The sequence below is a fragment of the Thamnophis sirtalis genome, unplaced genomic scaffold (genome assembly GCF_051295495.1).
Source record: "Thamnophis sirtalis isolate CommonGarterSnake01/CBP01778 unplaced genomic scaffold, rThaSir2_p1.2 scaffold_7, whole genome shotgun sequence".
NCBI classification, from domain to species: domain Eukaryota; kingdom Metazoa; phylum Chordata; class Lepidosauria; order Squamata; family Natricidae; genus Thamnophis; species Thamnophis sirtalis.
Genome location: NW_028261387.1, coordinates 12,971,470 through 12,985,757, shown reverse-complemented (window position 1 = coordinate 12,985,757; position 14,288 = coordinate 12,971,470). Strand labels below are relative to the sequence as shown.

At 38.5% G+C, this 14,288-nt stretch overlaps 1 protein-coding gene across 1 annotated transcript in view; it reads left to right on the top strand.

Moving 5' to 3' along the window:
* The window catches only part of LRRC8C (leucine rich repeat containing 8 VRAC subunit C), a 35,068-nt gene extending 30,758 nt beyond the window's left edge, over nucleotides 1-4,310 (top strand). The window contains exon 3 of the mRNA XM_014062842.2: nucleotides 1,393-4,310. Within this exon, the coding sequence (XP_013918317.2) occupies nucleotides 1,393-3,660 (2,268 nt within the window). The 3' untranslated portion in view covers nucleotides 3,661-4,310. The remainder of the gene's footprint in view (nucleotides 1-1,392) is intronic.
* The last annotated feature ends 9,978 nt before the right edge of the window (nucleotides 4,311-14,288 follow it).

Here is a 14,288-nt window from a genome sequence, read left to right as displayed (position 1 = left end):
GGAAGTGATACAGCTACATAAGAGAAAGGAGAAAAGCTGCTGTTCATTGTAAAGATTTAATCATCTGTGGCCAATTTTTCCGTTGGAAGTAAACACGGCTTGCCTTTTGAAATTCTAAACTTTATAAAGGGGACCTTTGAGAGACTCATGCCACCCAAGTACAGAGGCTCATGGTTTGGGATTTTTATTCTGCATGAATATAGTGGAATATAAAATATTTGAAAAGCCCTGATCTATGCTATTAGTCAGCCCTCCCAAACTGATTCTAGTTTTAGGAAATACAGTTGGAAATATGCTCCAAAATATCATTCATGGCAGAAAAACCTGGTTTAGAGAAAAAGTATTAACTTTTTGCCCATGGCTTGAAATCTTATGCCTTTCAAACCATCCAGGCTTCCAATCTAAAACCCCAGGCTATGATTATCTGCCAAATTTACTAAAAGGTGCATCTATATTTCTGTATGTTTCAATATTTGAACCACAATATGTCTCTAGTTGTTCAGGTTTTCTCCCGCGTAGAATTGGAGATGTCTTGGCGACGTTTCGACGAAGTCACATTCGTCATCTTCAGGCTGCTTCCGACTACTTCAGGCTTGGTGTTTCCAGGAGTAGTGGACTCCTGGAAACACCAAGCCTGAAGTAGTCGGAAGCAGTCTGAAGATGACGAATGTGACTTCGTCGAAACGTCGCCAAGACATCTCCAATTCAACGCGGGAGAAAACCCGAACAACTAGAGACCTACATACTAACACCCGCGAAAACCTCAGAATATATATATATATATATATATATATATATATATATATATATATATATATGTATGTATGTATGTATGTATGTATGTATGTATGCATGCATGCATGCATGCATGCATGCATGCATGCATGCATGCATACATACATACATACATACATACATACATACATACATACATATATATATATATATATATATATATATATATATATATATATATATTGCAAGAGAGGGAAAACATCTATTACCTGCCACGAATGGAACAGGCTAACAAATATATACATGCAATAAAAACTATAATACTGTGATTTTCTTTGTTCGTACAGTTATTTAGTCCAACAATCAACACCAAGTGAAAAGGATAAATAGCCTTTGAAACAGATGGTCGGGTTGAAATGTTGGTGGCCAGAAGAATATAATAGCACTATAGTTAGTTATCATTTTTACACACAACTGAGGTCTGCAGAACATCTGGTGATTAGGGAGGTGGCATGGTTCATATTCCAAATCTAGAAATTTTATAGGTAGAAATGTTTCAAAGTCTGTAGGTGCCTAACCTTTTCTTCCTTCGCTAAAAGAGAAACTTGCCTCAAAATGTTGTTTTCAAAATGCAATTTTTGTTTGTGTGCATTTCAGGCGATGCAGGATAAGATCATATGCCTTCCCAAGAGAGTCCAGCCTTCTCCGAATATATCTCACCTTAATATGTCAGATATGGATTCCAGTGCAGCTCAGTTCCTTCCACCCAAGCCATCCACACCTCCTGCCACTGTTGAAATGAAGGGCTTAAAGACTGACTTAGACCTCCAGCAGTACAGCTTTATAAATCAAATGTGCTACGAGCGTGCCTTGCATTGGTATGCAAAGTACTTTCCATACCTTGTCCTTATACACACATTGATCTTCATGCTATGTAGCAACTTTTGGTTCAAGTTCCCAGGGTCCAGCTCAAAAATTGAACATTTCATTTCCATTCTGGGGAAATGTTTTGACTCTCCTTGGACCACAAGGGCTTTGTCAGAGGTTTCTGGAGAAGACTCCGAGGAGAAAGACAACAGGAAGAACAACATCAACCGGTCAAACACGGTCCAGCCTACCACAGAAGGCAATTTGGTCAGGACGCAGTCCTTAAAATCCGTATCTGAAAAATACATTGTGGATAAAGGAACTCCGGGGGCTTTGGATAAAAAAGAAGGAGAACAAGCTAAAGCGTTATTTGAGAAGGTGAAGAAATTCCGTCTCCATGTTGAGGAAGGTGACATACTATATGCTATGTATGTTCGCCAAACAGTGCTGAAAGTGATCAAGTTTCTCATTATTATTGCATATAACAGTGCACTTGTTTCAAAAGTTCAGTTTACAGTGGATTGCAATGTTGATATTCAAGACATGACAGGATATAAGCACTTTTCTTGCAATCATACAATGGCACATCTTTTTTCTAAACTCTCGTTCTGCTACTTATGTTTTGTAAGTATTTATGGACTGACGTGCCTTTATACGTTGTACTGGCTCTTTTACCGCTCTCTGAAAGAATATTCGTTTGAGTACGTCCGGCAAGAGACTGGAATTGATGATATCCCAGATGTCAAGAATGACTTTGCTTTTATGCTCCACATGATAGATCAGTATGATCCTCTTTACTCGAAGAGATTTGCTGTATTTCTTTCAGAGGTCAGTGAAAACAAACTGAAGCAGCTGAATTTAAACAATGAATGGACTGCTGACAAACTCCGGCAAAGATTGCAAATGAATGCCAATAACCGTTTGGAATTGCAACTGTTTATGCTGTCTGGACTTCCTGATACAGTCTTCGAAATTACAGAGCTTCAATCCTTGAAACTTGAAATTATTAATAATGTCATGATACCGGCTACCATTGTGCAACTTGACAATCTCCAAGAGCTTTCCCTATACCAATGTTCTGCAAAGATCCACAGTGCAGCCTTGGCATTTCTAAAAGAAAACCTGAAAGTCTTGAATGTCAAGTTTGATGACTTCAGAGAACTTCCACCTTGGATGTACGGGCTCAGAAATTTAGAAGAATTAAACTTAATTGGTTCTTTATGCCACGACATTTCTAAAAATATAACTTTGGAGTCTTTTCGAGAGCTGAAGAACCTTAAAGTTCTGCTCATTAAAAGCAACCTGTCCAAAGTCCCACAGTCAGTAGTTGATGTTTCAAGTCACCTTCAAAAAATGTGCATTCATAATGATGGCACTAAACTAGTAATGCTCAACAACCTGAAAAAAATGGTCAACTTGACCGAATTAGAGTTGTTGCACTGTGATATGGAACGCATTCCTCATGCTGTTTTCAGCCTTAACGCTCTCCAGGAGCTGGATCTTAAGGAAAACAATCTGAAATCTATAGAGGAAATTGTTAGCTTTCAACACCTTAGAAAACTTACAATCCTTAAGTTATGGCACAACAGTATAACCTACATCCCTGAGCACATAAAGAAGCTCACCAGTCTAGAACGGCTTTCTTTTAGTCACAACAAGATAGAGGTTCTCCCATCCCACCTTTTCCTATGCAACAAAATTAGATATTTAGACTTATCTAACAATGACATACGATTCATCCCCCCTGAAATTGGGGTTCTACAAAGTTTACAGTATTTCTCCATTTCTTGCAACAAAATAGAGAGTGTGCCTGATGAGTTATACTTTTGCAAAAAAATCAAGACCCTGAAGATTGGGAAAAACAACTTGTCTATTCTTTCACCTAAAATTGGAAATCTAGTGTTGCTATCCTACTTGGACATTAAAGGAAATCACCTGGAGTTTCTTCCCCATGAACTTGGTGACTGCAGAGCTCTTAAAAAGGGTGGACTTGTGGTTGAAGACATCTTATTCGAAACTCTGCCTTTGGATGTTAGAGAACAGATGAAGGCTGAATAATATTCTCAGCACTCCGTGCAAACTTTCTGCCAAATGCCTTGTACATAACTAATATGCCTTCAAGTCTTTATCTTATTTTGATGTATTTTGACATTTTATATATGGATCATTTTGGAATATATGTATTACATGTAAACATTTATATTTATATAAGCTTTCTTCTTCTACCCCACCCACTTCCATGTTTACATTTCTTTTTTAAATTTCAGCCTTATATTGTATGTCTCTACTTTTTACTCTGTTTTGTTGAGATGAAATTGCTGACATCTGCCTTAAAAAAATGCCCTAGCTCAAACGAAGATAATCATCTTTAAAAATAAATAATTTAGGTAACATATTTAAGTAGAATAATATATGGTTGCTGTAGCAACTGGGATTCTTTCTATTCTGCTTTTCAAAAATCATCTAAATGCTTTAAAACTGAAAAAAAAAGTGTTCTTTATCTTGTTTTATTTCCTAGTTGCGGGTAATGGCTTTTGCAAGTCAGATTGCCCTGTCCTTAGGACTTCTTTATATCAAAACAGCAACCAATCATTGATAAAAGAGACGTCTTTGCTGGTGACTGTTCTGTGCTCCTCAAACTTATGCTGCTATTGCTGGCAATACAACTTGTTCTTTAGAAGACTGAATTAAAATCGCACTTTAGCTAGGATTCAGTTTTATTTAAATTTCTTTTGAGTCTCTTGACTCCATCTTTAGTATTCTTAGTTATAATCAGAACATGAGTCTGGAGATTATGTTCTGACACTATGAATCTCTTTTTTTCATCTCTCCTTTTGTATGTTACCTCTGATTCCTAAATCTACATTAGTAAGTCTTTGCAAATTGCAACCAGATACAATTTTGCACGAAGTAGTTGCTATCATGAATCTTTCTTTCATGAATACCTTCATAATTATCTACAAAGAGAGGGAAGGATCAAATTTATGCTGTTTTAATAATAAGGGATTTCTCCTTCGTCCTGGTTTCCCACAAAGAATTATAGGAATTTAATGAGTGGGAGGGTTAAAAATTCTATTAATTATTTCCTCTGATTCTCACACTGTTAAGAAAGTACAGCATCTTGGATTCCTATGAAGTGACAAATGTGTGGTTTTGAAATATTTTGGACTTGGTTTTCCATGAAAATGTAGCATGCAAATCAATTATGATAGTAAACAGTCAAGAAATAATGAATTTCTAGTTTTAAAAAAACAACAACCTCATGCTTGGTTGCAAGAAATAATTCAGTTCAGAAGGATTTATTTCCAGTATGTTACAAAGAAAATGTAAACAGAGCTCTATACTGTAGAGAATATTCCAGAAAGATGTCTACGTGTGGAAGAAGTCTTCCCTGAATGTAGTCATTACAGATGTAATTTGCACTTGAACATCTGTCATCAAATGCTGGGTGGATTAGTATTCGAGGTATGCAAGGTGTTCACAACTAATTGCTTGTGTGCAGTCAAGCATCATAGTGAGTCTTTAGTGTATTGTAATGGGAAAGAAGAATAGACTCAGATTTATATACCTTGATCTCCTTTTCCATCATAGCCAAAAGTTGTTAAAAAAAAGCCTGACGCATGAAAAAAAACCCAGCTAGAGGCTTTGGGCAGGGCACAAATAGATATCCTGGGTGGGTAGGAATGGAGGTCCAGTGTGAGGCACAGATTTAGGCCCTGGCTGTTATACAAATAGAGGCCGTGGGCAGGAGATGAATGGAGATTGTGGCATGTGAAGAAGCCCCAGCTGAACTGGCACAAAAGAAGTTCTCAGCCAATGTAGAAGTGGGGCATGGTGCAGCAGGCAGGGCTGCGTGATAGAAAAGCTGGTGGCAGCAGATGAGGTTATAAATTAGTATTAGTATTAGTATTTGGTTTATTTGTATGGCGCCCTTCTCCAGGAGGGACTCAGGGCGGCGAACAACTCAAATGGGAAAGGGAACATAAACAACAGTACACATAATTAAAATACACGAAAATCACACAGCCATACCAGTCGAGAGGGGAGGGGAACTCATCAACCCCAGGCCTGCCGGCACAGCCAGGTTTTGACGGCTTTCCGGAAGGCCTGGAGAGAGGTGAGGGTCCGGATCTCCGCGGGGAGTTCATTCCAAAGGGCCGGAGCTGCTACAGAGAAGGCCCTCCCCCGGGTAGTAGCCAGATGGCATTGGCTGATGGACAGAACCCAGAGGAGGCCCACCCTGTGAGATCTGACGGGTCTTTGGGAGGTAATTGGCAGCAGGCAGTCTCTCAAGTACCCAGGTCCAATACCATGAAGGGCTTTATAAGTTACGACTAGCACTTTGAAGCGTATCCGGAGGCCGATCGGTAACCAGTGCAGCTCGTGGAGGATAGGTGTAACGTGGGTGTACCGAGATGCACCCACAATCGCTTGCGCGGCTGCATTCTGGACGAGTTGAAGTCTCCGAATACTCTTCAAAGGCTGCCCCATGTAGAGCGCATAAAAAATGAGGTCCCAAATTTTGTTCACTTGAGGGAACTACAACAGTTGAAACTTTTTGAGAAAAGGTCACAAATTGTTCAGATCCGTTGTAACTTCAAATGGTTACTGAACAAATGAATGTTAAGTATAGCTAAACTAAGTGTGGAGTGGACTTGATTCTACCTGCTTTGTTGTATCCCGTGAAGCCAATAACAAGGTTTCTGCTCCCACTATTCAACAAGCACCTTCACAAGGAATCTGACTTGAAAACAGTACACTCAGTGTTTGCCGAGTGTCTAGATTTGTCTTTCTTGGTAGATTAACCAAACTAAGCATCTGGTCTAAGACAAAAAATGAAATCTTCATAAAACTAGTTACTTAGTTAAAAAAAAACAGCTTCCACATTATACGTGTTGCAATCTCATGTGCTCTTTTTCTTAAAAGGCGGAGGCCTCCAGGATCGGACCTGTCAACACCCATGTTCTTTTCCTAGGGCAGGAGTCCCCAAACTTGGCAACTTTTAAGACTTGTGGACTTCAACTCCCAGAATTCTCCAGCCAGCTATCCAGTCCACAAGTCTTAAAAGTTGCCAAGTTTGAAGACCTCTGTCCTAGGGTGATATTCAGTATACTCACCACCAGAGCAGGAGGACAGAAGGCCCTTCCATCGTTGTTCCCCTTCAATTGGCACTCAAGGCACGTTTGCTGATTTATTTTCTAATTTATCTGACCTCCCCTTATTGGTACCACTTGATTGTCAGTTCCATCAATTGTCTTAAAAAAAATACACACTGATACATTCCAACTTTGTTGATTATGTATTTATGTTTGTTTGGCATGGCTCAATTCTGCACATGTTTATGTTGGAATCGGAACCACTGAATTATTCAAGCCTTCTTTGGGGTTCTTTAGGGCAGTGTTTTTCAACCTTGGCAACTTGAAGATGTCCGGACTTCAACTCCCAGAATTCCCCAGCCAGCATTCGCTGGCTGGGGAATTCTGGGAGTTGAAGTCCGGACATCTTCAAGTTGCCAAGGTTGAAAAACACTGCTTTAGGGTTACATCGCTCCGTTCAGAGATGATCTCATCGTTGTAAAACAGAAACAACCTCCACCAACAGAAACTCTTTCTTAATCTTTCAGCAACAGTCTTGAAGAGGTTTTTCCTCCTTTCAGAAGACTTGTCTATATTACAAGCAGTTCTCAGTTTTATAGTGGCTTAACTGCCATGAACTTTGAGAAATGATGTTTGCTAGAGACTCTGAAATGCAATTATGTTAGAACTACAATTAATAGCCTAAAGCCTAGGTTATGCAGTATTTCCTAGTGTTTTTGTATGAAGCTGGGAATCCCAGGCCTTGACGCTATTAAACAATAAACTTCTACTTAATGGAAAGCTACATTATTGTTAAGGCAAATCCTTATGCTAAGATGGGAAATGCAGACCGAAATGCAGACCCTGCCAACTGCATCTCACACTCTTGATTTGTCTCTCATCTTCATTCTTTCCTTAAAAGTATAAACAAGTCAAGGGTTGAAGTGAAACATCCCAAGCTAAAAGAGTCTTACAAGAAGTCCATTTTCCAGGACACGAAGAGGAGAAATGTTCTTTTCAGAGTCTTAAATCTACTCTATAAACCAAAGTGCTGATGTTGCTTATAAACAAACTATTTTAAGTTGTCAGTACAACTGGTGACTTCCTGTAGAGATCTATTGTAGAACTGAAGTCTTGTCTTACACTCAAGAGCAGAACTGATACAGCCTAACCTTATAATCTGGTGAAGGTCTACTTTTGCTGCAAGGGCATACTACAAGGGGTGGTTTATCACCTATATGTGGAGGGTGCTATTTCTGTAATTGCACAAGACGTAACATCTGCTGAAAGGATGTCGTATGCACTATTCCTATCCAGAGTAATAAGATGAAAGGGCACACGTATATCTACGCATATCCGTAATTGCAATTTCTTTCATGCTTACAATATTATATATTACTGATCAGAGATTGTAAACTTTGGGCATTTATGCTGGGATATGTTTTCTATACAGGTAGTCCTTGATTTACAACAATTCATTTAGTGACCAAAGTTACCATGGCACCGAAAATAGTGGCTGTTTTTCTCACTTATGACCGTTGCAGCATCTCCACGGTCAAGGGATCAACATTTAGATACTTGGCAACTGACTCATATTTATGACATCTGCAGTGCCCCAGGGTCATGTGATCACCTTCTGGGACCTTCTGACAAGCAAAGTCAATGGGGAAGCCAGATTCACTTAACAACCGTTTTACTAATTTAAAACCTGCAGTGATTCACTTAACAACTGTGGCAAGAGAGATGTAAAATGGGGCAAAACTCACTTAAGTGTCTCACTTAACAACAGAAATTTTGGGCTCACTTGTGGTTGTAAGTTGAGGACTACCAGTATTTGCAGGGTGAGAGCCAGAAGAAGTTTGTGTCTTATGATTCATTGTGCATATAGAATATACTGTATACCAGTGGAAGGTTGTTGCCGGCGTTATTGCCGGTTTGCTGTGTGTGTGTGTGTGTGTGTGTGCACAGTTGCCTATAAGACCTTTAAGGTCCCTTCCAACTCTGCTATTGTATTAAATTGTTCTGCACATGCGCAGAACATTTTAAAAAAATGACAAAAAAACATGCAGGCGATGGCATGGGGAACCAGGGAACCGGTTCGGGGGCGTGGCAAGCCTGCCATCCCTACCCAGTCACAGTTTCCACAACCGGTTCCCCCAAATCGGTGAGAACCGATAGCAACCCATCTCTTTACATGAATTGGCCATAAGATCTACTTTCCTCAGAGAAATACTTCAAAAAGGCTGCAGGATCTTGGCTGTTTTCTCTGGAGAAATCTCACAATCTCCGTAAGGGTTCCTTCAAAACAAGTAATCAAAGGAGCGCATGCTTGTTTAAAACAATCCTCTTGATGTATTTAAAGCCTTTGTCATTTCTAAAACTGTATTGCATATTGCAGGCATTTTTTAAAAAATTCAAATAGCAAGTGCCTTTAAGGTTTGTTTTTTTAAAAAAATCTGTAATATTTTAAATGTATAATTTTTAACAGTGATGCGTAATATTCATGAAATAAGCTTAAGGAAGTTGACTACTGAGCTTCAGTTTAGAATTATTTTTGTGCAAAGTCATATTATCTAAATATACTTTAAAAAAAACACGCTTGCTCAAAAGTGCTAACTTTTCCAAATGCTACCCATGTCAGCAAATGATATCAATGAAGAAGTCACTATCATATTACATATATCTGCATATAATCAACTATTTAAACAATACAGCAAATTATGTCCATTTACTCTGAATCAGTTTTTCTTCCTATTATTCAGCAGTATTAGAATTGGTTCAACATGATAGTAATTATGCTATGTCTTACTTTAATGCATAGGAACACAATCTGGAATTCATTACTTTTTCTCATCCTAATTAAATATAACTGCAATTTTTATAACAAGAGTTCCATATTATGAGAATAAATAATGAGATCTAACTGAAATAGAACAGAAAGATAATGCAAAGATATTAAGGTGTAATTGAGTAGTAACATGATGCCTCTGGTATCTTATCTTCTGAAAGGTGGAGAAAAACTTTCCTAACTTAGTCCCCTCCAAACCTGTTTCATTACAGCTCTTGTCAATCCCAACTGTTGTTTGCTTCTTCATCTCAATAGTCTTGACAATTTGAAGCCATCGCCATGTTGTGGTGGAATCAAATTTGAGTATCTGTAGTCATCTTAACTATTTTATGATTTCCATTATGCAGACAGACAACCTGCGTGACTTCAGAGTCAAATCAAAATTGTCCACTTGCTCTTTGATTAAGATTGCAATTTGGGCAGTCTTGAGTGCTTCATAAATATATTACTCTACTGGAGATTTCAAAATTTGTATCTGTTATAAAATTAGGTCCTTTTTTATTTTCATAAAATAATAACTCCATAATTAAGAGTTCCCTTAATTGAGATGTTAGGTAAAAGATGTTAGGTAAATGTAAGAATGGCTTTTGGGTGGCTAATAGGTGATCGCTGTCATAGCTGTTATTTGAAAATTGCCAATGGACCATTCTTAAGCAAATGCAACCATTATTTTCTTTTGAATTCCGCTTTCTGTATTTTTAATACAGAGCTAAATCCAGTTCAAATGCAGCAAAAGTGTTATAGAATGGTAGTTTCCACCAGATAATATAATGCTATAAAGATTTGATAATTGAATAGTGCGGAAGAATTGTCTTTTAATGGAATTAGGCCAATCTGGAACAGAACAGAATTAAGACTAGGGAGGGAAAACTGAATAAAATTGGTTCTGTTAAATGTGAAGCTTTAGAGCATTTATCACTGTATTTCTTCTCTGATGTCATTTTTTTCCTATTGAAAGTATTGACTGATTGCATGTCAGTACTGTATTTCCCTGAAAATAAGACAGGGTCTTATTTTCTTTTGACCCCCGAAATAAGCACTTGGCCTTATTTTCCGGGAGGTCTTATTATTTTTGAGATGCAGATGGTGGCAAGCATGATCACTTCATGGCTGCTGCTGTGTTGCAATATGTTTTTTTTTGGGGGGGGGGCTTATTTTAGCACATGCACTCAAAAGCTCGCTTGGGCTTATTATCCGGGGAAGTCTTATTTTCGGGGGAACAGGTACCTAAAACATTTTTATAATGTGTCTAACATTGGAACGAGGCAGTAAATTAGATGCAGGCTCTGTCCCCATTTGCCCTTGAAGATGGCACAATCATACTCTGAGAATAATGTTCACTTTCTCCATGAGGTAGCCTTTATGTCATCTCCAGCCCATGAGAAGAACATGTAAAAGTAGCATTTTACCCTTTTATTCCAACATCTTCCATCTGGCAGGTGAGATCAGCTAGCCTAGTGATGGCGAACCTTTTTCCTACGGTGTGCCAAAATTGCACGCATGCATGCTACTTCTGGTTGGCTCATTGGGGCCATTTTTCACCCTCCCCAGCCTCTGAAAGCTTTCCTGAAACTTGGGGAGGGCAAAAATGACCTCCCCTGTCCCTCCAGAAGGGCGAAAAATCAGTTGGCTGGTGTGCGCATGCACACTAGAACTGATGGCCGGCATGCCAGCAAATATGGCTCCATGTGCCACCTGTGGCACTCATTCCATGGGTTCTCTTATCATGGAGCTAACCTGTTGTGGGTTAATCAGATACATGTTTCGGGAATGTTTGGCGGCCTTTATCCATCCTTTGCCCTCTGATCATGAGTCATGGTTGCTTGTTTGTCAGTTTTCATTTTCTTCCCCTTAAAGTGCTTGCCAGCATCTTGCCAGTTTCAGTTCTGCTGCTCTGCAGGACGCACTTGCAATCATGGTGGAGACCATCACCTTCCTCCCTGGGTTTTCTGCTCTGTAATTTTTCCATATGTTTATTTAGCACAGTTTTAATTTGGAAGATGCCCAAATGGAGGCAGTACAGACAAACCAGCCTGAAGAAGATTGGCTGAATCCAGACATTGTCCTGGATCCTGATTGATGGGTGTCTTCCTCACTGGCTAGCGACATCACGAAAAGGAGAGGAGAAAACTAACCACCTTGCATGAAAAGAGTGGCCCTCTGCCAAATCAGGCCACCATCCTCCTGGCAGTGACTAGGAACTGATGCGATAGACACAGAGAGGAATTGGCCGTGGAGATAAGGAAATGTTAGGCTGACCTAGTGTTGTGCTGACTTAAGAATAGGAAGGTCACCTTCCCACTTGTTACAGAAAGATCTGGATTGATGGCAGGTGCATTTATGTGAAGCTCATGTAAATGGGGAAATGCTCTACATGGGGCTGCCCTTGAAGAGTATTCGGCGACTTCAGCTAGTCCAGAATGCGGCCGCGCGAGCGATCGTGGGTGCACCTCGTTTCACCCATGTAACTCCTATCCTCCGCGAGCTGTACTGGCTGCCTGTTGATCTCCGGGTGCGCTTCAAGGTGCTACTTGTCACCTACAAAGCCCTTCATGGTATTGGATCTGGGTATTTGAGAGACCGCCTACTGCCAATTACCTCCACTAGACCGATAAGATCGCATAGATTAGGCCTCCTCCGAATTCCATCAGCCAGCCAGTGTAGACTGGCAACTACCCGGAGGAGAGCCTTCTCGGTGGCTGCTCCGACCCTCTGGAACGAACTCCCCGTGGAGATTCGGACCCTCACCACCCTCCAGACCTTCCGCGTCGCTCTTAAAATCTGGCTGTCCCGGCTGGCCTGGGGTTAAAGACTCTAACCCCACTCGAATTGTATGACTGTTGTGTTCTTAAATGAGGTAGTGTTTTCATGTTGTAAATTGTTTGTCCTTCCCCCCCCTTTGAACTGTGAGCCGCCCTGAGTCCCCCCAGGGAAAAGGGCGGCATACAAATAAAGCGAAAACAAAACAAACAAACAAAGGGGTTCTTACTGAACAAGTAGTGGAAAAGATGTGCACAACAGTGAAGACAATCCAAAGTGAACCATTAAGACTCCTCCAAAAATAAAGAAAACAGAAAAGGGAAGCAAAGTTGCTATCGAAAGAAACTTATGTGGAAGGTCACTATTATTTCAGATACTGTATTGCAGTCAATGTTCATTTTCTATATCACTTATTATTTATTTAAAAAAATGCCTGCTTTTTCTTGGTGCAATATGATTTTCAAAAATACTAGAGCAACAGAAACATTTCAACAGGAAACACAAGATTATATTATGTGCTGGTTAATAAATCTAGGGTGTCTTTTTAGAAGGTGTACGATCCCTGAGTTTGCCAAGTGATATCAATTTTTCCAAACCAAATTGGGTCACAGCTCTTTACTTTTTATATTTTTATTGTTTTACTATGCAGAAAGAAAGGAAGAAAAGACTCACATTAATATTATTTGCCAATTTTTTAAAAAATACTATAAATTGGAAAACATTCAGGACGCATTTCAACATGAATAATATGACAGTAACTCGTATTTTAAGAGTTGTAGATGCAGTTAATTCATCTAGATCAAATTGTGAAATCAAAAGTTGCTGTAGTTGTGTATGTGGTGATTCTGCATTTTTATACTGCCTATCCAAAGTTTTCTTGCAGTAGCTGAAATAGTTTGAAAACTCGATTGGCAATAAAATGGTCTAAATAGAGATAGTATTAACAATAATTATTTATTCTGCATTTTTAAAACTGAGATTGTCTCACAGTATAAATTTACCATGTGAAAAAAGTTCAGGATTGTACTTCCATCCCAGCATCTTCCAAATGCTTTGCCATTTTTAATGCTGGAAATGTGATAGAATTATGATTACAAAAAGAGTTATTTAGAATAATGATATAAGAGGGGTCATATAATTGCTTTCTAATTGTGTCTGGAATGAATTTGGAATTGATCATTTGGATTCTATAAATAAATGTACCAGTAGTCAAAATATGTAAGGTCAAAAATATGCCTGATGATTATCTTTCTCCATCTCATTAATTTTCTCTCCCTCGCTCCTAGAAAGTTAAAACTCCCTTAATCTGTAACGAACATTATGTGGATGAGGAAAGTTATGGTTTCAGTGTTTTTTGAATGGTTAACTAAAAGATCAGTTAGTCATTTAATATTATCTAAGCCTGATATATTTTTATGAACTTGCATGGCAGATGATAGCTGTGAAAATCAAAAACTTTACCAACCTTCAAAATTACAATTGGAAATGGTTATCCAAAAAAGCAACATTATAATTCCTCAACAATATAAATAAATCAAGATAAGTTTCATATTACCTGAATTATAAGGATTTTTTAAAATTGTTTTTAACAGCATTAACAGTATTATTTGTTTGAAGAGGTAAAAATAAAAATAAACACCTCGGTCATGTGAAATCTTGAGAAGAACTATATATTTTTTAAGTAATTGATTCCTTCCTCAGTGATATTACTCAATATTGTAAAGCCAATTATAAAAAAATTAAAAATAAATATTGACTTTGAAAAATATATATTATTATATACTATTTCTCTAAGCACCCTTAATAATATACAAATATCACTTTGTTTTGTTGTTTCAGTCCAATAATTTGCCAGGTCTATCTAGGTTCTGACAATATCTTTGCTTTATTTAATTCATTGGATATTCTATATGAAGTGCTTAGCTGGAATGCTGTACTAATTTAGCAGACATAAAACGATTTATTAAGCTGCCTGGCACATCCATTCAAAAATTCTTTAACTT